General features: G+C 44.1%; 1 protein-coding gene and 1 pseudogene across 2 annotated transcripts in view; both read right to left on the bottom strand.

Annotated features, from left to right (window-relative positions):
• The window catches only part of swm (Zinc finger protein swm), a 74653-nt gene that overhangs the window by 14115 nt on the left and 34705 nt on the right, over nt 1–25833 (bottom strand). For both annotated transcript variants that reach the window (XM_065433270.2, XM_065433278.2), the window contains 7 exons: nt 22532–22654; nt 19020–19094; nt 18851–18910; nt 16605–16763; nt 14869–14976; nt 10773–10973; nt 6111–6191 (listed from right to left, as the gene is read on the bottom strand). In XM_065433270.2, coding sequence (XP_065289342.1) covers nt 6111–6191; nt 10773–10973; nt 14869–14976; nt 16605–16763; nt 18851–18910; nt 19020–19094; nt 22532–22654 — 807 coding nt within the window. The remainder of the gene's footprint in view (nt 1–6110; nt 6192–10772; nt 10974–14868; nt 14977–16604; nt 16764–18850; nt 18911–19019; nt 19095–22531; nt 22655–25833) is intronic.
• On the bottom strand, nt 1967–2768 carry LOC139057074 (tigger transposable element-derived protein 4-like; annotated as a pseudogene).

The raw sequence follows: 25833 nt of genomic DNA, 5'->3' as shown, positions 1-25833 counted from the left end.
GACTTTCCTCGCGGCTTCTGAAATCCGCATGCGGCGCTCACTGATCGTGGTGCTTGTATCACCGGAGCAGGAGGTGCAGTGCCCAGTTCGCCCAGTTTGGGGCGATTCTGTGCTTCGAAACTTCGTGTGCACCCTCCTTTTACCGCAACCGGTTTTGATGTGCTCATTGTAGCAGTACAGCGCTGTTGAAAACTTTTGTTATATCTGGAAGCAGCTTCACGATAAGTCGTCATATCTGGGATCGTTGTAAGTGGGTTCGACTGTGCAGGCTACTATTCTACAGGACTCGGGAACAAAAACCATCAACAAAGTAAATGTGAAAGGAATTCTGCAGTGCAGGTGCCAATCACGCATTAGTGCAGAGATATAGCATAATGTGTACTGCAATTCACGTCTGCCTGCATGCCAAAATGTTTTTTTCTCACCTATACACTTAAAAAAAAGTTGGTAAGTTTCTTATAGTCTTTCGCCACTCAGCAAGTATTTTTTTTTTCGAGTGCAGCAACATCTACAAGAAGGTTATCCGTGGCATGGCCTGCACAGACGAATCTCTGAATGTTGCCGAGTCACGCAAAATTGTGTGTAATTGATCACTTGAGGTTACAGTGAAGTGGTACGTGCGTTCAGCAACAAGTTGTGGGGATGCGCAACCGTCGCGCCTCCCCTGATATCTTGTTTTCCCGCATAGCCCCCGTCTCCGTGCGGCGTTGCTGCGTGGGCCGCGGTGGTCGGGGTGGTACAAGCGCGGTGTGAGAGATGGCGAGAGTGTCGCGCCGCTGCGCGGTTACTTGGGTGCAGGAAAGACAAGGCGCTCTCTCTTGGGTTCGAGACAGCAAGCAGCATGGATGTGCCGGGCAACAGCGCGAACCTTCCGCGCGCGCGGCGACCGATGCTTCTGCGAGACCGCCTCGCGTGGCTGCCTTCGAACGGGCCATGATTCGCGTGACCATACACGCGAACGACCAGGCGTTGGGATCCAGCATGGGGCGAACATATTCGCTCGCTTCCGGTCGCGGTGAGTCGGACTTCTAGATATGTCGCGCGCCCATCGGCGTGTTTTGTGGATAGCAACTCGGCTAGCAGGCACTGATCTATGAAAGGTGCAATAAATGCCCTTGTGATTGTTTGCACAACTGTGTTGTCGTTCCTTTGTCCTAAGAGCACGGGAGGAGAACCCCACAAAGTTGACAAGTTTTTTTTGGGGGGGCCTCTTGTGAAATAAAAGCACTTAATTTCTGGTGAATATTTAAGATTTCCAATTAGGCAGACTTTTTGGCGGTTCCAACCCGCCGTGGTTGCTCAGTGGCTATGGTGTAGGGCTGCTGAGCACGAGGTCGCGGGATCGAATCCCGGCCACGGCGGCCGCATTTCGATGGGGGCGAAATGCGAAAACACCCGTGTGCTTAGATTTAGGTGCACGTTAAAGAACCCCAGGTGGTCAAAATTTCCGGAGTCCTCCACTACGGCGTGCCTCATAATCAGAAAGTGGTTTTGGCACGTAAAACCCCAAATATTATTATTATTATTTTTGGCGGTTCCTGGCAAGTCTGAATTATTTGGTGGTAAGTGTATATCTTCCCGCCACCTACATTAACTGCAGTTTCTTTGTGCGCAGATTTGGCGCAGTTCCCTTCATTTGGAGCACAGATGAAACATCTTTAACGAAATTGCATAGATTGGCACCATTGGCCCAGCCTTGCCACACCCTTGTTAGGCAATTTTTTAAAAAGACTGCCCTGAGCACACATTTTTCAAGAAATACATATGCATGTTATTAAAGATGACTTACCTTTAGATGCCGCACAGAAACAGCAACAAACTTGGCACAGCGAATACTGACAAGCAACACATTGATCAGCGATATACAGTAGCAGACCGATTTTCGGACCTGGAGGGGACCGAAAAATAGTCTAAACATAAGAACACTCCGAAAAATCCTTGAGTGCAAAACCGAACTTTATTTCAACTAAACTGGACTGAAAAAGTCGCAGATGGTCCCTTGTTTTAAATTCCTTCTTTTTGTAACATCTGCTTGCATCTGTGCAAGCGTCATGTTCTCGTCATACACACTAGACAACAATAGTAGAGCGCTGACAACATCTTGCGTTGATGGTTGCAGGCGGCCAGAGGTGTCGTCGTTGGAGTCCGAGTTGCTTTGCGGCAGTGCGGTCACCTGGCGCACGATCTTGTCGTCTGTAAGCTCTGAGCACAGCTCTATGTTGTTGTCGATCGCGGCAAACTCAGGAAAAGTAACAGCAGCGGGAAGGTACATCCCACTGCTGCGCAAGTTGGCAATCAGCTGCTCGCCAGTGTCGATGTCTTCAGCGGTGCCATTTGTCTCTTCGGTCACGGGTTCTTCAGAATTGCAAAATCCAGCATGCCTAAAACAATTTGCAATCGTCGAAGTCTGAACAGCCTTCCAGGCATCCGCTAGCATGTCGAGTGCTGAGAACAGGTTAACGGAGTATGTCTTCCGGTTGTCAAAACACATGAGTGTGCGGCCAAGTAAACGGGCTCAGTAGTGTACCTTGAGGCATTTAATGACCCCTTGGTCCATAGGCTGGAGCATACTTGTATTCGACAGCAAGAATTCAAGACTAATAGCCTCCAGGTTGCTTATGGCGCCATGCACACCGCAGTTGTCTAGAACTATTACCACTTGCCTCTTCTGGTGCTTAAACCTCCGATCCAGACGGCGGACGTAATCTTCGAACAGGCTTTGTTTGTGTAATCCAGGGCTTTGTATTGCTACTGTACCCCACAGGCATGTTCTTTGCACCCTTAAGAGGGGACCTGGGTCTTTGGGACCGAAAATCGGCCCAAAATTCGAATTTAAAGATTTTATTTTCCGCGTTCCTGACACATTTCCGCGCCTATCTCCGAAATTTGGTCACAGAATATTGTGTAGTTCTTCCGTTATCGTGATCTAAAGATGTGAATCTGTAAGCATTTCCCTTTAAATTGCGGAGAAATCGCACCCGATTTTCATGGCGCATAACTTGATAACTATGCACTCTGCCAGCGCCATTTTGGTATCATGTCAAAGCTCTTGTTTCTGGCTTTCTTTATTTGTCGGTCGGCAACATTGCCGGCGCTGCAGTCATGAAAAAACAGAAAAAAATTTGCAGCACACGCTATTATTGACCAGCTTGAGCATGTGACCAAGATGGCGAGTCATGATTGGCTCCAAGGACCATGTGTGCTCAAATGATGAAAACAGCCGCCATTTTGTGTTAGTCTCGCAACTGCGATACTGGATATGCTGGAGGTCTGACAAAGTTTCGCGCCGTGAATCATTACGGGCAGAAATGTATGAGACACAAATTTCCAAAAGTGATTCCGTCGTCGCAGCTGGTACAGGATACCTGGCAGCTCACCGCTGAAGTTGTACCGCCGCCGAACGTCGACGCCTCATTGCTTTGCCGGATCACACATATTTACACGCCGGTTACACTCGCGTAAGAATTGAACACGGCTGTTGTAACTGAATGGGAAGTCGATAAGATAAGAGCACATGAGAAAGCTACGCTTGACAAGATTGCATCTACGATGGCCACGGAGCGAAAGATTCAACGTTTTGTTGAAGACTGATCGCCGACAGTGCAACAGCCTCTGTCACAAAGTCCGCTACTCCGTATGTTGTCATCGGACTTGCAGCTGTGAACAATCTTCTCGGTGTTTTGTCATGTTATATTTGCGGTAATTCTGCGTAACTGGTGTGGAGCGATCAGGATTACGGTCTTGCTACTAAACTGACTGTGGTTTGCAAGATCTGCGGTGAAATTGCGTCGGGATGGAGCTCGCAGGAGAATTGAGGGCTAAAAACGTGTAATCCTTTTGAAGTGAACGTACTCGCACTGCATGCTATGCCGTCAACCGGCAATGGCCAAGCGGCCATGAATTATACTTTGGAGCTGTTTTTTCGAACTTTCTTTTAATATATCAGTTGTGAAATGTTTTTTGTTGTTTCCTCAAAACCGTAATTTTGATGATGATGCCATATTGGAGGTGTGTTATCTCTGCTTCTACTAGTGCTATCACTGTAATTCCTTCTTTTTTTCCGGAAAGGCAAAGGTGTGTAGAGTGCAAATAAATGAAAGATGTTGTTGCAATTATTAGAAAAAATGTTAAAAATTGTTTCTTTTTTTTTAGCAGTTCGATGGATTTCTCTCACTAAAGTTTGCAATGTTCTTATTTGATATAAAATTGGGTTAGAACACCATACTTGCTTATTTGCACTCTTTCTTAGTTCCACATCATTTTTGTATGTCAATATTCATTGTGCCATGTATAGTTTGGTAGCTAGCTCCCCGTCAAGCAAATTATGCTATAAAGCTGAATTTCTTCAATTTCTGGAAAGTTATTTACTCTGCAAGAAACTGGATGTATATTTAAACCTAGCACATTGAAATACATACTTTACAAGCTTCATCAAAACTGAGAAAGAATTCTGAAAAAGAAAAAAAAGTTTTCATGTGCAAGGTCCCCCCTAAAGCAACGCGGGTTTTTCGCCTTCCCTCTCACTACAAGGGGCAGCTTCTCGGTGCCAACCGCGTTTGCCCCGACCATGACAGTTACCCTCTCCTTACTGTGCTTCCCACCAGCGCAGGCTCATTAGTAAAGAAAGAGAACGGTCTGGCAGCATTTTGAAGAATAGGCCTGTCCCGTCACAATTAAAAAGGTCTGCAGGAGCATACTCTTGTAGCAGAGCCTTCAACTTACTTGTCCGGTAATCCATGACAGTAGATTGATCCACGGCACCGCTCTCCCCACAAACTTTCATGAAAAGAACTCCGTGCCTTTTCTTAAACCCACGGATCCACCCATCGGTGAAATTGAAGTCCTGAATGCCCTTCTTTAAAGCGAGCATATTGGCTTTCTGCTTGAGCATGTTGCCCGAAACGAATAGGTTCTTTGCTAGGACTCCTTTCAACCTCAGCTGCAGGGCCTCTTCAAGCATCAGATGTTGTCCTTTTCAGTCATTTTTTGTAGTTTTGCAGTGCAACTGGTCGACTGCAGACAAGACCTTTTCTTTGTTTTTTCACGTAATCAGACAAGGTCTTTTTGGAGACATCAAACTCCTTCGTGACGACTTGGGTACGTCCTTGCTCGATAAGCCTGATATGGCGGCCTTCTTGTCCAGCGTCATGGTCAAATATTTTCCACGCTTCTTCTATACATTTGGTGAAGGCGGGTGAAGAGCAGGGGCCATGGTGGCAAAAACATGTCGGTGTTGCGCTGAATGAATGGCCGCAACACACTGAAATAGCGATGATATGTTGTACGGCAGCTAATGATGGCAGGCGATGATTTTAATTGCCCTGTACTGGATACAAGCCGGCGGATCACTGCTGGACGAAAACGTGCGCAACACAACCTACGACACCGAGGCAAAAATGATGATGATGGTGGTTATCGTGAGCATCACCTGGCGTTCATAAGGTGGTGTCCAAAACTGGCTGCGCATGACCGGTTTCTGGCTCTCAAGATCGCTTCCGTTGCAGGCTACAGGCAAAAGCATGGCCTTTAAGACCAGCGTTTCTTACAACAGGCACAACCGTTATCGCATGGATTTAGACGCCTCCTACACTTGCTAATCAAACTACTATACCGATTCAAGTCACTTCAAGTCCGATTCGAAGCTAGTCAGGCGGCTCAAGATCGAAAATGGCGTCCTACCTGACCCGTAGCGCTGGTCCGTCGCAGCAAATTTTGTGCAGAAAATTGAACTTCTAGCTTTATGTTGTCCGGAAAATTAGCTCTAAGGGAACCCTGATAGTGCATTTATGAAGTCAGGAATATCCATCAAGTCCGAATTTTTGGAGTTCGAAAAATTGGTCTGCTACTGTATTCAGAAACTTTGGTGTTGCCAACATTGCCTACTTCAGAAACTTGTCTGTACAAACTTTCTCGAACCAAGTACTCCTCTTGCATCCTTTCACTATCAAATGATTTCCAACAGAATGTTTGAGGACCAACGAGTTAAACCTTTTTGTAAAAAAAATTACAGAAAATTTGGGAGAGTTGACAGGTATAATTTTATGTATATATCAGTGAGGCTATTCATGTTAAACTATTTATAGATGAATACTTTAAAGCAAAGCTCTTACCAGCTCAGCATCCTTTCGTGTCTTGAATGTAATTACAAGACCGGAATTGAGAAGCTCGACGCCTTCCACCTCGCCGAATTGCTGCAAACAGGAAAAAAAGAAAAAAAAAAGGATCTATGTTGACTTTTATACAGAAGCAAATTGACTGCAATACATCATACACAGTTTACACCATGGCTGGTAAACATGCATTATAGAAAGAGTGAAGGCAATAAGACATCAAAGCTGTGACTGACAGCTTATCTATGGAGAGCTTTTTTATGTCTATAGGTGACTGGTGGACAGCAGCGCTATCTGGCCCTGTGGGGAACTATTTTGTTTGCCAAATGCTACCGCCCAGGGTCGATATTCCTTATTGCAAATTAAAAATCTTCAGCAAGACCTATTTTGAAAAACATTTACTGCAACTTTTTTAAAGTGACCCTACAGTGACAAAAAAATATTTTCTGTAGGTAAACATGCATTTTTTATTCATGAATACAGGTGGACTTGCATGAATACCTATAGTAAGAATAAAAAAGAGATACACTGTAAAAGATATGCTCTGATTCGGCCCTTGGCCAGTATAGATTGAAGGAATCGCTGCTCGACTCAGTTGTAGAAGAGCAACCAGAGTGCAGGCAAGACAAACTCGATGGTTGTGCATCCACCAGAAAAACCAAATGAGCCAGAAACTTGCAGTGATACTTCGCCCCATCGCCAATGAGGGGCAATCGGTTTTTGCCAGTCTTAAGAAAAGAAATGCAGGCACGGCAGCATTGTTTCTATACTGTGGCATTGTTTATATACACCAGCCCCCGCATGTGAACAGATGCAATTGCACCCTTGTGAGCAATAAACGTGCTAGCATCTAGTGCTGAATCTTCGAGGGATTAGAAACCAGATACAGCTTAGTTTTTAGGAGCGCAACGAACGAAAACAGCCTGCAAGATGGAACCAAAACTAACTGCCGCACGACCACGCACGCGTGGATGCGAAAGCAGTCGCTGAAACACCAGCGTAAAAAGTCATGGGAAGACCCCCCCCCCTGAATTTACGTGGCATACCCCAACCACCCGCTCGCACCACCAGCCCTCACACATTCCTAAAGCTCTGCCAAATCAATCTTGAGACTTGAGAGCTATTCGGCGGTCAACATTCTGCTGCCTTTTTTCACTCATTTTGGATGCCAGTAGTTATCGGCATCTCCTGGAATGTGAAGGCCAGTTTTCTCATTGATTTGGTGGCCGCGCAATTAACTCGAGATGCAATCAGTTGTCACCATATATTGCAACGGTCACATGCCTCACTGTTGCTTCGTTAGTTGAACCTTTTTTGTTTAGACTGATCCAGGGAGAAGAAAATGGATTCGGTTCGTAGTCTGGTCTGTATGCTTGTGGAATGAATTGTGGTTGGTTAAACGCCAGTTGCGTTTAACTTTTCCTTTTGCTTCATTATTTCCTCGAGTGACAGCTCACCTCGGCTCTGGCAGATCCTCGGAACCATATACCCGTGATATGGGCTAGATATGGTGGAAAATAAAATCCTGCAATAACCATTAAACCCATAAGCAATATGAATGTCACCTGTTACCTCGTCTGGCTTTCCTCTAATTGTACAGCACTTTTTGTGCAAAATTAGTAACTGGAAACAAAGAGTTGCAAGGAGTTGAGAAATTAAGCGATCTATTAAGGGGAGATGCAGGTCGAAAATCGCGGTTTTTCTCGAAAATTATCCATTTTTGGTTTTTACTTGTTTTGTCAAGTTTAGTACCTCTACTTTTATGAAAATAAATATCAAAGCTGAATTTAAATGGGAAATGGATTAAAAATGCATTTAAAGAGCACAAGGTGGCTATTAAAAAACCGAAAGTATGCTGTCTTCGAGCGTCTCGCCGCCGCCATGGCGCGGTTCCTCGCTGTTGCGGATCGCGTGAGGAGATCAGCCAAGCCTCATTCTCTGAATCGCCACGGTTGCCTGGGCGTCTACAGCGCTAGAAATAATAAAGAAAAGCATGTTATTGCCGCGTTTTCCGAGCGCTGCGACCGATTTTTCAATCACGTGGTACGAAGCCGGAAACGCCATTGGCCATCATGCGCGTACATGTGGCGAAGCCTACTAGCTGGTTCCATGTTTCGTCGAGGTGCGCTTCACGGTGACGATCATTCGGCAACCAAGCAAGCGCAGTCATCGTGGAGTGAAACACCGTGCGGTGCGCAAATATTGAGGTCGCCGGCGGAAATCTAAGGCAAAGGCTCAACCAGCGACAACTCGATCCACGGCCGCTACGGCGGTTAGGCCTAGCGCAAGCGGCGCCGATCCCGCCCGTGTTAGGAATGCCTCCGGCGAGTTTGAAGCGGCCTTAGAATACGCGAGTGCGTTGGAAATGAAGATTGGAGATTTCCAAGATGAGCAAAGAGCGCGTGATGAGGTGTCATCATTCATTACTGATTTGACAGCGCTCAACATTCTTGTGAGCGGCGCGATTTGCCCAACATGCCAGCGCTCAGAACTTCGTGTCCGGGAACCGGCCATGAAGCGCAAAGGACTCGCTTCGTTTCTGGAGCTACACTGCGAGAACTGTGCGTGCCCAAAAAGTGTTCTTTCCGCAACTTATTCATCGCGGCGAGCTGCGGCATGCAGGGACACCAGCGAAGGTGCGCGCCGAGACTATGACAGCGGGAGCTCGCGTGAAAGATTCGCCGTCAAAGCTACTGTGGCGGCCCGTTCGATAGGAATTGGGTATGAGCAGCTAGTGCGGTTTTCATCAGTGATTGGACTCGCAAGGGCCATGAGGGAGAGACATACGCTGCAGGAAGTTTCTAGTGACAGTCGCTGTTTTATGAACAATTTTCTTCTTTTATGTCAAAATTTGATTGGAATTCAAGCCCTCTTTTGTAAATAAACATGCAATTAAAACTTCAAATGCGTTTTTCTCAAAATGAAATTTTGGGCGATTTTTTGAGTTTGCCCCTCACGTTTTTGGCACTTCTGATGCTTGGATTTGAATGAAATTTTGCACACATTTTCTCTGAAGTGTGAGGAGTGCCATTATCTCTCTCAAACATAAATATAGGTCAAATATTTAAAAAAAATTTAAATTTCCACATGGTGGTGTCATGAAAATGTAGACTTGCCAGGTTCAAATTTTACACGTCATTAGCATATTTTGTATGCACTTTATAATTTGCTTTTGGCACTCTACAGTTTATATGGATCAAAATGAGCCATCAATGACCTGTAATTAGGGAAGTTAAGTGTGACAAAAATTGGGGCTAAAAAGGTGCAATTTTGCACATTGGCATCGAATAGAACAAAAACTATGCAACTTACAGTGAAACTAAATGCAGGGTTGAAATCAGCAAAAAAAAAACTAAATTAATAGGTGGAGTTTCATAGCTCTAAGTCAAAAATTAAAGGAAAAGTGTCTTCGAGTAGCATCTCCCCTTAAGAGAGAGATTTGAGGCAACAGCCAAACAGGAAGAAAAAGCGAAAATTAACAAATTTAACTGGTGTTTGTGAAAATATTTATGGATCAACATCTTCTTATTTAAAAAGGAAGTCAAGAAAACGCCACCGGAAGTAGAGAATGACCATGTTTTGAATGACTCCTCTACAGTTATCAGTCGAGCCGCCTGATGTAGCCAGTTCTTTGCTGTGCTTATGTGGATGTTTTATGTGGGTGCAGTAAGCGTAGAACCACAGCATCCTGCGCTCTACGCTGTTGTACGGAACTGGTGGCCACGCATCGTTATGCAACTTCCCAAATAACTATACTAGTCGGTTTTGGCACTTGGTAGAGCAGTAAACGAGGTATCCAAAAGAACTGTGATTGTTCCGAATATATATATTTCTCTTGTTCTTCCAGAGCTAATTCAAAAAACATTACTAGAAATTTTTATTTTACCCTTTCGCTTGTTTACTTGTTCCTGCACTTCTTTTCTGCGAGAGTCCATTTGATGCGGTTCCTGGTTCGCCAAGTAAAGGATACGTGTATATCGCAGGTGTACCTGTGAGATACACCTTATTTCATTTCTAATTTGCAGGTTTATGTGTCTTTATGGCGAATGGCGGACATTATTCACATTTGGACTAATAAAGGTACCCCCCCCTCCCCTGAAAAAAAATCTGGTACGTGCCTAGTTTAAAGCATTCCCCCCTTTCCCCCTTTCAACTGGGCCTTGAGCCATCTTTTATATACACTGTTCTGATTCTGATCCGACCCTTCTTCGTTCTGTTTGTTTATACAGCATATCACCATTCATGTTGGACCAACTTACCACGTGCCACACAGGTTTTAAATCTTACTTCTACTATGTGCATTCTTCTGAAGACTACAGTAGTGATGTGCCAATACTCTGTTAATTAAAAGCTGCAATGCAAAATTAGCTAATACTGAGAAACCTACAGCAGTTTCTTAAATTTTGGAAAAGTATTTTGGGGAATAGACAGAATAGTAAATGAAGGTTAAACTGCATGTCAATAGAGGGTAAAGCTGAACACTTCTTCCCTTTCTACTTTGGCATCTGCAACATTGCACCCACAAGCAACAGCTCCCACAGAGTAATGAAAACCAATCCGAAAGTCTTTGTGCACTGCAGGAGTAAAAAGTGATGTCAAGGTGGACTGGGAATTTTGACCAGATAAGTCAGCAGGAGCCACATTGCAAAACCAGACACTCACAGCAAAGTGCGCCTGCAGGTTCTCCTTGTCCCCTTCATCCATGCCCTGGACGAACACCTTGCGTGGCCGGTGGTCGATGACGTTGAGGCTTCTGCGCAGGGCGGCACCACCTCCCCGGCCTCCTCTGAGCGCCCCCCGGCGACCCGGGGGACCCCCTCTGCTTCCCTTCCACTGGCCACCAAGGAGACCCAAGGCACGAGCCTAGATACCAGTGGAATGCACTCTTTCAGTGGATAAACAACTATCTGCATTAATCCCCTAAAGAGACACTAAAGGGGACACTAAATCAGTTGAGACTGATAAATTATTCTTTCAAAACTCTAGTTTCATAAATTTCCCAATAACTGGTTGATTATTGCCAGAAAAAATTAAGGTCAAAGTTCAATTTCTTTCTTTAATTTTGCACTGAAACCCTAGCATTTACTGCTCAGTAAGAATTCATGAAACTTGCCAAGTTCAATCTTTATCTCCCTTTGAATACAATGCATTCTATATTTACATATAACAATTTAACTAAGCCCTAACAGACACCGCCAATATCTATGACAACATGGTGAGATGGTGTGGGAACTGCAAGGTGGCATTGCCACCTGTCTTTCATTATTGATGAGGTTTGTTGCATTTGAAAGAATAAGTTAAAAGCAACCAACTGTAGGCAGCTGATTTTTTCTTATTAAGGCCATATATTTCTTTTCACTCGAAAAAATTCTTTAAAATCAAAGAATTTCAGGAAGCTCAGGAAGTTTTCTGATTCGGCAATAAAGAAAGACAATATCACTATTTTGTTACCTGAATCTTATTGAGACCTTTAAAGCAGACAAAGTTTATGTGTTATGCACCACTCCCACTCTGCAATATATTACTAATTTAAGAGCAGAATTTCTGCAAGACCCTCCTAAGCACTGTGTTATTTTGTAACAATTCCACGTAACCTCTAAACTCGTATATCAAATTTTCCCACTCCATGTGCTTTAACAGATGCAGTTTACAGGACTGCAATATCTAAAGCACGTAAAGGGACACTAATACCTAAAGGGACACTAAAGGTTACTATGAAGTCAAGTTAAAGTAATAAAGCAATGCTCTAGAATGTCTAAGGTGTCAATATAATCGCAAACAGAGCTTTAGTAACTGAGAAATTGAGGTAAATGCATGACACGATTTGAGACCCCCCAGCGACATTCTGGTACTAGCCCCGATGACGAAGGCACTCCTCATCATAATTTATGTCACTAGTACTCAACTACTCATATTAAAAAGATAATTTCAATAGGTTATAGGACGAACGAAAATGCTACTTGTCTACTTCTGGTCGATTCTAAGAAAAAATAACATTTTGACGTTACCCTTTAGTAGTATGGGTGGTCGAAAGGTTTCGTTTTTGCTCGATTCTGCGTGCTCGATTCTGCGCCGCGTGTGCTTTGGAGTTTCAGTTGGTTCGTTATCACGTCGCGCTGCGCTGGTTCTGCTGGCTCGCGAAACTTGCATTTGGAACAAGCAGCGAGAATGCCACGTCGATGTGATGTTGTGGGATGCGCGAACGGTTCGCGGAACATGGCCAAGGGCAGTTGCAGCGGCGAACCCAATGTTACTTATCACTGTGTGCTAATGAGTGAACCTCTCCGTTCAAAGCGGTAAGTGCTGTACCTCTGCCACAGCGTGATGGCAATGAGCCGAAAAATCACATAGTGTGCTCACTGCACTTTCGTCCAGAGGAAAGCCGACTTACTGAAGTCGTGTGGAGTGCCTTTCAAAGCAATGCTTTCCCGTAGCAGTGTTCCGTTGGTCTTGCCTGCATTCATTGAAGCGCAAAAACTGCAGGTCGAATACGGGGCGATGAGTGCGGCATTTGGTTTTCACGAAGGAAAAGCTACAAATGTGCGAATATGTAGAGCCATGCCATACAGTTGGCGTCGTAGTAGTACGCAGCGACGCCGGCAGCGCAAGCCCTCAGCAGCAGGTCACGTTCATCAGTGCTTAAATCGCTGAAGTCGAGCCCAGCATCGCGAGCCAATAGGTCGTTTTCGGGGTCGTCCATAGCAACGAGCGTCAAAGTTGCCGTCATAAAATAAAGAACCAGCTTATCGTCGCACGCTTTCCGTTCCGCTAGCCACCATAGTTCCACTTTCTCACTGCTGTCGGCTTTGTCTTGGCTCTGTTTCTAGCCGCGCGTTTGCGTTTTGCGTAGAAAAGCCGTAGCGCTGTCTGCTGGCGCCGTTTTACTCATCGACCGCGCGACGTCACCATGAGACCATGACATCACCACTCCTTGATCGGAGGGTGGGCGATTTGAACTGCGCTAGAGGTACGCGGACACTTCAGAACACATTTTCTCTTAAAATAAGTCTTTTCTGCGCATGAAACAAGCGTTTTGAGGTTTCTGGGATCGTATTTCAACAGTCCACGTTGACTTAATATTAACCTTTAGTGTCCCTTTAAGGCACTAGACAAATCTTTTATGTTGGTTTATAGTTGACATCCTTAATATGTGCACTGAGTGAGAAGAATAAGGGGATCCAATAGGTTCGATTTGTCACAACCATATGAAGAAATGACCACTGAAGCCAGAGAAACCATGGCGGGAATTATTGCTGTCTTTAATTAAAATGTAGAAAGGACAACGAATCTGCTGCATTGTGCATATACGTAGTGCTTCACCTGCACACTTTACCCACATGCATTAATATTTGCATGTAAGTTTTGTTGAAAAGATCTATTAACAAATTAGAGCTACCCTTTAGAGCACTATAACATATGATTGAATGCCTCTACAATAAATGCCACTACATCAAAATTATCTGTTTGATGAAGGATATCACGTGTTATAGCCGAATTCTTATCGTACATGCATATTGTGAACAACTTTACAGGAAAGACCACTAGAAGGAATTTGCCTGTGCAATAAAGAAATTAAGGTGGCCCCAAAGACTAATCTGTTGCTTCACAACGAATGTACTTAGCGGTACCACGAATGCCTTCCACAGCCACCACCGAGCTACAGTCAGCGCTAGAACTAGCAACGTGCTTGGTGTGCGTGTCGATTACAGCGAGTATTTTATAGTCCTGCTGCAAAACTCTAGGAATTGTGCAACTCAACTTATACACTGCTTGTTGCAACACAGCAACAGCTGTGATGACTGACAAGTACGTCGAGGTTGACGACGTTAATCATTTGGAACTGACGACCAGTGATGTTATCGAAGTTAATAAGAAAGGGAAAAAAGGCGGAGATCAGTGAAGGCAACAGTGGCAAACAAACCTGAAATCGAACAAACATTTTTTTTAACAATGATGGTAATAGCGGCATTGGAGGAAGTGTGCAGAAGAACATTGCCGACTTGTTTCACTAAGTAACAATTGAATTCAAGTTAAATAAAAGTTTTGTTTTGTTAGACCTGGTTAGCCTGCTCTAACAGGAGCAGTACAGTGCCTGATCTTTACAACTAAGTGGCCCACATAATGAAGGCTTTTGGAGGTCCCAAACGCTTGGCATGAAAGCATATTAGTACTTTAGCAATTTTGTTTGCACTGAACATCGTAATCAATACAGTTTGCAGTATTGTACAGTATGTTGTATCACAACTAATGGTCGCAATACAACCCATACACCTAAGCATTATCGCACACAAGTCAATGATATATAAGACAGTACTTTAGAACTTATAGATGTAATATCTATTACGTCCTAATAAAAGCACTTAAACGTTTTTTAAAGATTTAGTCTAACCTTATTTGATAAAGCGAGCCTACTGCCTTTAAATATATTTTCATGACTGGTATTAACACCTGGAATGGTATGTGCATGAGAAAATAGAAAGCACGAAGAAATAGAGAAAGCCAGAGGAGAAATGCAGAAAGTAAGCCATTGTGTTTTTTTTAGAAACTAAACAAAATGCCTCAATCATCATGGTGTGCACATATGCACAACAGAGAACATAAAAAAACATAACGAAAGAAAGAAAAACATAAACGGAACCTTCGAAACCTGTTAATCTTTATCGAACTAAACAAAGGCCTCTGAATGTAAAGCTTGTCAGTGAATCTGCCTTCGCAATATTACAGGGGTGAACTGATTATCATGACAACTGTGACTCACTTGTTGCCTGAGCTCTTGAACTCGCTTGCGCAATGCCGTCGTGTCGTCACCACGATGCATTTTGTTGTAAAGGTCCATCTCCGCATCAAGGAGCTCCTTCTCTGCTTGCTGAAGATACAGAAAAGGTATAAAACTTAAGCTATTGCTTTCTTTAAATCTTAGCAAAAAATTATAAAAACTTTGTCTTTTTGTGGGGGGAGCTAAGTGGCTTACACAAAAGGCGTCATGGAGATGTGTTAGCGCGCAAACAAGAAAGAAAAGGCTGCAGTGCATGGTTTAGATTCAATTTAGTAAAACAAGTTTTACTACTACATGCAGAATGTGCTAGGAGGAGAATTAAGGGGCTTGTAGTCGACATACTGTACCATACCTGCCAACCTGGCGAGATCAAAAATCGGGAGACATTATTCGTGCCAACGAGGGGTGGGGGGGGTTGCATCACTGTTTCAACTTCCGGTGGCCTTAGCAACTCGGTGAAGCACGTTTTCCATCAGTGTTTTTCATTTTTCCAACCACAGACCACTGCATGTCTCACCTTTCTTCATTAAGAATGTCCTCTGGAAGACGGTACACCTGTGGTGTGGCAAATTCAGCTTCGAGAGCATCTAACGCGTCTTCAGCAGATTCATTGGCGTCTCGAGGCAGCAGCTGAGGGAAACTCTGAATAAAGAAACGCAGACTCGAGAGCGATGCCTGTGAAATTTCAGGTTGGCCACCTCCGCATTCTTCATAATTGCATTTCAGCAGAGTTGCATTTCAGAGTTGCATCTACATCCATAGCGCTTCGCCTTGTCTCATTTCGGAAATATTTTCCGTGGAAGAGGCCCAACGTAGTTGCTGACACTAAGGGGTAGGTTGTGTTCGACGAGGAATCCTGTAAACAGGCACTCCACACGTACGACACTATCGTCGCACTTGTTCCCGAGAAAGTTCACTATGTTGCCTTGCTGCTCAGTGGTACGAACATAGCTTTGATGCTTCGTCGTGGAAACATGCAGTTTCAAGTCGCTGTTGACACCGTGAGACACGCTGACATCGCATCAAAACGTTCTACAAAACGCAAAATGTTCTCCTTTTCTTGATGCCAAAAAGCACGAAAATTCAGAAGTTCGCAATAACTTCTGCAAATACCTTTTCTTCAACTATGGTAGCGCCATGGCATCAAGCATACAGGAAATCTAACCTTACACGGTGCACCGCACACATGGCCTAGCCAACGCTAATCATACACAATAGCATCAGCAACAAGATGCACCATGGAGGAAGACATGCATGGAATGCAAGAACTACATTGGCTCTGGCTTTGGTCGGCTTACCAGGCACTGTAGTTGCCTGCTTAGTTGATGATACCGATGGGGCTAATGCTGCCGTTGTTGATGATGCTGACAATTACGATACGGTTGTAGATTCCGCGGTGCCGGTTTTGCAAAAACCATTATTGTGCAAACAGAGACCACTTTTCGGGAGATATAAGATAGTGATCGTACAATCGGAAAGTTCAGTAAAAAATCGAAAGTCTCCCGGGCGAATCGGGGAGGTTGGCAGGTATGCTGTACTTGTATGAAAATTAGTGCGCCATGAGGGGGACCTCATGGTTGTAGCACAAACCAATTACGCATGTGCATTACCAGTTGACAATATGACGTCCACAAAATAAATTGTTTTAGCACAGTGCGATGCGCTTCTGACACAGTAAGAGTATTCAAGGGGGCGCACAAGGATGAAACAACACTCACTGTTCGTCCAACAGGACCATGTGGCACGTCTACTTTGAGCCCGGCCACGGTAGAAGTCGTCATTCCCGCCTTGGGTGCCCTACTTGAAATGAGCTCGTTGGTCACCTTCTTGAAGTCGACCTGCAGCTTCTCTATCACCGGCTGTAGGGTTGCTATCGTCTGCACAAACCAAGCCCACACTGTTGCAACTGACAGTCACTTTGCAGATATTATAGTTCCATGCACAGTTGGTCTCTAAAGGTTTAGGGGATGCAGGGTCTATGAAAAAGCTCAAATGCCACAAAGCATGGGCATGCGGCCCCCAATTTAAGGCTGCAGTCTGTATGGCCAGCTGGTGCGCTAGTGCCTGCTTTGTCAGGTAACAATGTCAAACTGCATAGATATTGAGCTTTCTTGTGGAACACAGACACAGACACACATACCCACACAGCATTATGTTGTTTAATAACCTAAGGCAGCAGTCCTGCTCATTTTTCATCCAGTATATGTGTAGTGGAGTGGGTTTTCCATCCCGTCCCATGTTTAATTTCATTAATATGTGAAGGACAACACAATTGCTGTGGTGGGATGGCTCCGAATTATTTTAGACCATTAACCTGCAGCCAAAGCACAACATACGGCCATCTTTTTTTTTTTCATTCCACCCCCACCAGAAAGCAGCTGCAGCAAGAACCCACAACATTGTGCTCAGAAGCAGAGCACCCCACCCATGCAGTCAACATGGCAGAGCCCACATATATTCAGCTGTTGCAGCTGTATTGCAATAAGCATTGTTAGAATACTTCATGTACTTTTGCCTGCCTGCCTGCCTGCCCGCCCGCCCGCCCGCCCGCCCGCCCGCCCGCCTGCCTGCCTGCCTGCCTGCCTGCCCGCCCGCCCGCCTATGCATCTAACCTTTCCCCACCAACTTGAGTCACTGGGTAGCCTATGGACTTATGGGTAGAGATGCTACGGTGCTGAGGGAACTGGGTTCAAAACTGACCGTCGGACCAACTTGGGACTGCTGTCCAACATTAGATTTTCTTGGACAGCTTCGGAACTTATCCATGAGGCCGTGTAATTGCTGCCGTATAGCTTTTGTGTTTTTAAAGGGCATTAAAGGCAAACATTCAGTCAGACTAAAGTGGTAGATTAGTGCTTGAGAATCTCTGAACTGTCAACAATATCGCGAACAGTCTTAGTAATCGAGAAACTGAGGTAAATGCAGGACATGATTACACACTCTGCTGGTACATATGCCCGACAATGAAGGCACTCCTCATTTATATTGTCTCATTAGTACTTAACCACTCGTTATAAAAAACAACACTGTTTTGCATTATGAGGTTAAAGAAAATGCTACTTTACCAGTTCTATTTTATTTTTAGAAAAAATAATATAGAAAAAATAAATAGAATAAGAAACAGCGATGTGGGCGGCTGAAAGGTTTCGTTTTTGTTCAACTCTGCACCGCTGGCACTTCCGCGTTTTAGTAGTTTCTTTATCACGTAGAGTTGCACTGGTTTTGTTGGCACGTGAAACTTGCAGAAAGTGCAAGTACCAGAGAATTCCACTTCCATGTAGCATCGAGAAATGCCCGAAAGGTACACGCCACTTCACCAAAAACGGCTGCAACAGTGAATCCACTGATCTGTCTTGGCTCCATTTCTCCATGGCTGCACATTTGTGTTTAGCGCAAAAAATGTATGGATGGTGCATGCAGCATCGCCACTCCCCGGCTGTGTGGCGGGAAACTTGAATTGTGATAAAAGTACTTGGAACCCTTAAGATGCAATTTTCTCATAAACTAAATCTTGGCACAAAACAAGAGTTGTGAGGTTTCTGAAATAGTATTTAAACAGTCCATGTCGACTTAGTATTTGCCCTTAATGTCCCTTTAGTCTTGATCCCTGAAAGTGACCACCTGAAAATATGAAAGCATTTTTTTTTTCTTTCTGGCCACTGGTGAAATAAGCCACACACACACTGTCGAATCTGATAGAGTGAGACCAATGAGACCACATTATCGGTCAGTAACTGTAAATTTTTTACCGTGCATAGTGTCTTTGTTTTAATATTTAACAGCCCATTTATGTGATCTTAACAGCATGTTTGGGTGATATGTTTTACGGCTATTATGGTTTTCGCCATGGCCCGTGGAAAAGGTATTAGAGGGGTTCTACAGTAGCGGTCCACCATAAAGAATGCTATGCTGACTGCTGTTTTGTCATATTACCCCAAATAAAGTATGAAACAAGATATCTCACCTGTTTAATTTCTTCTCGTTCCTTCTCCGTCTTGCACTTTCCAAGCTTTTCGAGCAAAAGCTGCAATACACATATAAAACATGAGTATATAAACCACAAGTGTTCGTCAAGGTGACGCAGAGTGAAATTAACTTAGCCTATGCAACATACAGAAACTTCAGCAACTTACCTTGTACTGTTGAAGATGCTTTTCTAAAAGCTTTTGCCTTTGACTTTGTACTTCTACTTTCTTCTTGATTACTTCCTGGAAAGAATAAGTAGATCCGGATATCAACCTTGAGGCATTTAAAGGCAGTTAGGTTTGGAGCTAAATCTAAATGTCATGAGAGTCATAAATACGCACAGACATACATTCAAGCCCGTTCACATATTAAGCAAGTAGTGTTTGGAGAAATGTGAAACAAATTGTTAGCAGTGTGCAAACACTGTATAGTAGATTTCAAATTGAATATTGAAATGAAACAAGAAACTGCATACAGCAGAACCTCGTTCATATGTTTTGGAAGAAACTGCAAGAAAACGTACAAACAAGGAAAACGTATGATATGAAGTAAAAAAAGAAAAGAAATTCACAGACTCAACTGTTGTTGACATCTACGAAATGCGAAGTGTTGCGCAAATCATTGCGATATGAGACATGTTTTGTTGTTTTCCTATTGTGTTGCGTTTTAAGAGGGCAACGGGAAATCGAAACTAAATCGAGCTAGTGGGTGACACCAGATGCCACCGAAACGATATGCGATGTCCACATCGCTCTGCTAGCAGCAATGATGATTTGAGATTTTTATGGCGCAGCAGCCGTGCAGGCTATATTGCAGCAAGCTGCCCGCAGCAGGGACCGGTGGCGCGTTTGGATTATCACCTGCTAAAAAATGTGCAGTACGCTATAAATGGCACTACGCACCATGCAGTGTACAGCAGATAGGTGAAGGTGCTTATGGAAAAGGCTTGGCGGTGATAGCTGTGAACACGGTGTGCAACAACGTGGCCGGAGATTTGCTGGTACCGGAATAAAAACTGTGCGCGGCGTCGTTTTCACGTGAGACGGGCGGCTATCTACTGTTCTATATACCTTGTTTAGTCACATGGGATCTAGCGGCAGTAAAACGTATACGATCACAGACTGCAGCAGGGAACTGAGGGGCATTTCGGTTATCACCTATTAAAAGCATGCGCTACACTTCCGACGGCACCACACATTGTGAAATAGATAGGCGAAGATGGCAGCGCTAGCTGTGAATGCCACGTGCAACAGCCCTGGAGAAGATTTGCTGGTACCAAAATGAAAAACTGTGTGCGCACCGGCAGGCAGCTATAGACTGTTCTCGTACATGCTTGCCTCGTGCATTTTCTTGTTTATATGGGATCTAGAGGCCATAAAATGTATCATATGACCACACTTTGGCGACGTACTGAACGTTGGTGCCGGAAAATCGTATTTTCCAGGAGCATATGAACTGGTAAAAAATTAGCGTAACTCTATTGTGTCATTCTTTGTGTTCTCGATTGCGAATGTTGGCGCCGGGAAAACGTACTTAACAGGAATGTATTGACAAGGTTCTACGGTAATAGGATCGTGTATCATGGGGCTCTATCACCTCTTCGCGCATAGCTGGCACTGACAGTAAAGACCAGGGACCATCCAAGTCGTTTTGTTTAGCACGATTTTGCCACCTGTCAAAGAATCTGGAACCTGGAGGGTCACCGCAAGTTCGCGACCCCTTCCTCCCGCTCCTCCTCCTCGTTCATCTACCGTCTCTCGTTTTCGTTTGCAAAGCAGTTTCTCAGCTTTCTGAATGTTGCGTGGCTGCTGCGAATAGATCTGCATCTATCTGGCATCAAACCGTAACTTCAGTGGCCAATGCCCAATGAAGCAGCGCCGATTAGGCTTAATGGCCGAGGCAATGTGGCCACGACTAAAATTTGCCGCTGGCTGGTGTGCTAACGGGTTGCAAGCCTTCGCACAATGCTTGCTGCTAATATGTCCATGCGGGCAGTTTATCAGTGATCGGTCCTGAGATAACATGTGCAGGTTAGATGACAGCTCTCAAAGTAGTATGAATGTTGTCGGATTGCTTATCCAACATGATCTGCGTCGCTATAAGCAGTTAATCAGCCTGATTTTTGCACCTGCTTTCACAGTTTACGAAACAGCTATGGACTGCTTGTGTTGACGTTCCCTCTACCCACGTTGCATTTTCATTTCAATTGGTCTTGTCAACACAGGCAAACCTTGACAGAGGCAGGCCTGGCCATTTTTCAAATTTCAGTGTTCGGGAGCTGTGTGCATTCCCCGCATCAGGTCAACGCCGGGGGGTGCTTGCGGTGACAAAGTCCGCTACTGCGTCAGCCGGATCAGCCTGTCCGCAGTGCCCTCGGCGCTCCATGGCGCACGCGACAAGTGGTACTGCACGAGCCTTTACATCGAATATATCGAACATTCGAAAAATTTAATAGTAGACATTTGATTCACAAATCGACTTATTAGAGCATTCGCTATTCGATTTGATTCGGTAACATTCTATATTCGCACAGTCCTACAAATTATATTATCATACTTGCACAAGTATATTTCAAATTTTTTTATGTGTGTTTGTATCTGTAAAATTAGGTGCCCCAAATACACTTATTTCTTTTCATTCTTTCACTCTTCAATGTATGACTAGCTTGAGCACTGGAAGAGTGAGGTATACAGAATAGTTGGTCCAGTGACATTATATAGATAAGACTGAACCTGAAGAACCTTACTCAATCGACACTGGCAGCTACAATCATTATGCAAGGGAGCATCAAAGCAGAATAACAATTTTCCACAAGAAATCCAAACGTTGAATGTTACAATCAAGGCTGTCATGCTTTCCCTTTTTTTGACAGCAAAAATCACATACACATTACAATCAAGGGCAGGTTAGAATTAAGTAAATGCAAGTAAGCAGTAAGCATGTTCATTTGTAGATTTGCCCAATGTGTTATAATGTTTATAATCTTATGAGCAAGGTCATATGGTTTAAATGGACACGAAAGGTAGATGGTAGGTTCGGCTAGAGTGATAGCAATGTTTAACATTTGTCCACATTTGTTCTATGCCATTATAATTGCAATGGAAGATGACACGGTGAGTCCGAGGTCCACACGTGGAAGGTATCACACTTCTGCAAGTAGTATTAAAAACATATCATATTGACCGCGATGCAGTAAACCCCAACTAGGCCAAACTGAAGTACTAATCTATAGTATTAGTAAAAAGTGGTGTGAAGGAGCAGCATTAGCAAATTATGTAGTTAAGCAGGAAAATCCCACAAAAGTGCTCAAACAGCATTTTCGTTAATGCTCAAGTTCAATAGAATTATCTTTTTATAATCTGTAGGCGGTTCAGAACATTAGATCCCAACTGAGAACTGGCAGAAATTTTCATAGTGATCCCTCCAATCTTGTGCTATGTTTGCGATTATCTGTTGCTTATGAAAGCTCAGTTCTCGATAAAAGTTATCATTGGGACACCTAGGAGTAGCTCACCTATATTCAAAAGCATCTTATTCAAAAACACTGCTTAGAGCCTGAAACTTTCCCCCATTTACCTACAGCTCATCCCTTCATCTATCACTGTAGCTTAACCTAAGCTTTGCCTCTGTTGCATTTTTTTAGCAGCTCTGGCCAAAAACAAGTAATGTTTATACTTACAGTCTTCTGCTCCTCTTTTGTGCGCTTAGGCAGGCCAGTGTTGATAACATTGTTCTTTTTCAGTGCAGCAGGGTTGAACACTGTGCGTGACAAGTTTCCAGCAATGGGGTTGAACACAGCGGACTGTAAGAACGTAAGGATTTAAGTGTTAGTTACCTCAAAGACGACTTTAGCTTATACGGCTGATCCCCACATTTGACTACGGTTAATTCAATTTTTAGATGTTCAGTAACAAAACACTCTTTACAGGCGAAACTTCGCCAGCAGCCCGAAATCACCACAAAATTCAGCACAAGGTCAGATACATATCCATACATTAGATACAAACACATGCTAAGACTAATGTTTGCTTGCGCACAGCCAGCAATTTATTAATTTTGTTTTGAATACCTGGTTTTCTAATTGAATACAAGTTATTATTAAAAAAATATAACATTCTATAATATTCCAAATTTTCAAATACGCATTTTCAAGCACGCATCGCAAGACAGACTAGTGAAGCGGGTGAACAAACAAGAAACAGAGGAAATAAGAAAAGCCAGTGGTGGCAGCATGCCGGCTCAGCGGTCTGCGGTCCACGCCGAACGCATGCCCATTGTTGCTCCTTGGCTCTTGCATGGGCTCTTGTGTGTGGAAAGTAAACACAGTCGCTGACAGATATTTTCAGGAACTGACAGGGTCTCAAACAAGGTCGGGATTATAGGGCTGGCCGGAAAAAAACACATTTTGACGGTAATATCAATTTGTTGTTTTTTTACAACTTTAGCACCATGCGGAAAATTGGTTGATGCCGCGAGTGCATCTCACGTTCGCCCGTCGTGATGCGTGTCATTGTGGAGGGCAGATAATACGCGCGTGATCTTGACTCCGCAATGATGTCAGTTTAAACTGCGTTTCGCAATTTCACCACTTCGGAACGTTGTCCAGGCACAAGCTTTCACCATACCTGCTGGTATGCATGCATACAAGTCGCAGTTTTGGCCGAAAGGCAAAGCATCGATTGCGACAGCAAATTAGTGGATAGCTATATGAAGTAATGACAGTAGTTTTATCAACCATGTACACTTGCGAACTTTAGCTTACTAACTAAATTAACAAACGTGGTGTCAGCGCACACATGCTAACATGAACACATCATACTTAATGACTGCGGACAATTGCTATCAAAACGCAAGCGTGAAGAAGCACGGTAGCAGCAGTGAGCAAAGTGACCTTCATGTTGTCTATTCATCCTTTTTATTCCGCAGTGAAGGAGCAAGATGTCAAGGCCACGGAAACAGCACTCGGCTGCTTTCAAGTGAAAGGTGATTTTAGCCGCACAAGACACACCGGCAACAGTGCAGCCGGGAGGCAGTTTGGCATCAACATGGGAAGCATTCGCAAATGGCGACGACCGAGGGAAGCCCTATTCATGTGCAGCAAAATGCGAAGAAGCTTTCGTGGCCTGAAGAATGGGACATTCCTGGAAATTGAACTCGCCTTGATGGAGTTCGTATGCCAACAGTGAGTCGCGCTGTTGAGCATGGAGGATATGCAGGCAAAAGCTAGGGGGCTTTGCAAGAGAAAAAAGGCTACCGAGCTCTGCCTTCAAAGTGAGCAAGCACTGGATTTATTGCTACATGTGCTGTGCTGGATTTTCCTTATGCCGCCGAACTTCAATTTCACAAAAGCTGCCCGAATCGTTCGAAGAGCTGCTTGTGGCTTTCCAAAGCCACATTATTTCGCTGCGCAAGTAGAAGACCTTCCAGTTAGGACAAATAGGCAATGCTGACCAAAAGCTGGTTTATCTAAACATGCCATCTCCCCTCACCGTGCACGAAAAGGGCTCTAAACAAGTTTATGTCCGGTCCACTAGCAAAGAGAAGACCGTCATGTTGTCGTGCACAGCAGATGGGCGCAAGCTCCCGCCAAATGTTGTCTCCAAGTGCAAGATAGTGCCTAAAGGTGAGGAGCTGCCAAAAAATGCCATCCTGAGATGCCATGAGAAAGGCTGGATGAACGAGGACTTTGTGTTCGACTGGATAAAGTCCGTGTGGTGTAGCTGGCCCTGTGCACTGTTGTCGTTCCTGTCCATCCTTGTGCTGGACGCGTTTCATTGCCATTTGGCCGACTCAGTGAAGAGGCTGTTGTGCGAATCCGGCACTAAACTCTTCGTTATCCCGGGTGGGATGATGTCTCAGCTGCAGCCTCTAGATGTCTGCTTGAACAGGCAGTTCAAGAATGCGGTAAAGCAGTGCTACGCAGAGTGGATGCGCTCATGTGAGCCTGTAGCGACGCTATGCAAGTGGATTGTGGACGCATGGGCGAGCATAACAGAGGACCTTGTGTGTTGCGCCTTCAAGAAGTGCGGCATCCCGAATGTGCTCAATGGCACAGGGGTTGAGTATCTCTGGGAAGATATGTCCAGCAAGGAACTATCCGAAGAGAGTGCATGATTGAAGTGTGGAGGCAATTTAAATAAATGTTTTCCCCAAGTTTTCCTCACTCGTATTATATGCGGATGAAGCTTCTTTTTCCATTTTGCGTTCCAAAAATTTCACCTCGTATTATATACAGGTATTATATATGTATTATATTACGCGGGTTTTTACGGTAATTATTACATAATTTCAAAAGCAAATTTTCTTTTTAAACTGTGTCTATAAAAATAGACAGTAACAGTTAGAAGAAGCACACAGATTCAAAGCCTCTTCTTGATTGATGTCAGCTATTGGGTAATGGCAGACCCATATGGGAATCATATATATTGTGAAATAATGTGTCCAGAAAAGTGTGAGAAGCAGGCTTCTGTAAAAAAAGAGAATGTTTGAAAGAAAGGAGACTTCACGATCTGCTTGCAAGATCCATGCACCCGCATACGACTGCAAAATTTGGCTGAGATGTTCGCAGCAGCGTATGCTATCTGTGGACTGTTCTTTCACCAAGCCTAAAGGGTGATTCAGAGCTACTTTACGTTGACTCATCGTCATAACCAATATGTCATTATTATGCAGTATCACTATAAGTGGACTGCCCTGCATTGTAGCACCGCTTATAGCGCAGAAATTTGAGGCTCTGGTGACTTACGTTATAAGCAGTCTAAGCTGTAAATGAAGAGAAATAAGGTAGAGTCCCTTGCCACCAAGGGGGGAAAAAAAAGAAAGAAAGAAAGGAAAGAACTGGGAGAAATCACATATTTCATTACACTTAGGTTTGATCATATTTATTTGTTAAAATCACACAGTTCTACGTGATTCTGCAGCACAGACACTGCAGTAGCCCAACACTTTATCAGACTCTCTGTATCCTTTGTATGTAGCAGT

This window comes from Dermacentor albipictus, chromosome 3 (genome assembly GCF_038994185.2).
Source record: "Dermacentor albipictus isolate Rhodes 1998 colony chromosome 3, USDA_Dalb.pri_finalv2, whole genome shotgun sequence".
In the NCBI taxonomy this organism is placed as follows: domain Eukaryota; kingdom Metazoa; phylum Arthropoda; class Arachnida; order Ixodida; family Ixodidae; genus Dermacentor; species Dermacentor albipictus.
Note: the sequence above shows the minus strand (reverse complement) of the source record. Positions and strands in the feature narration are given on the sequence as shown.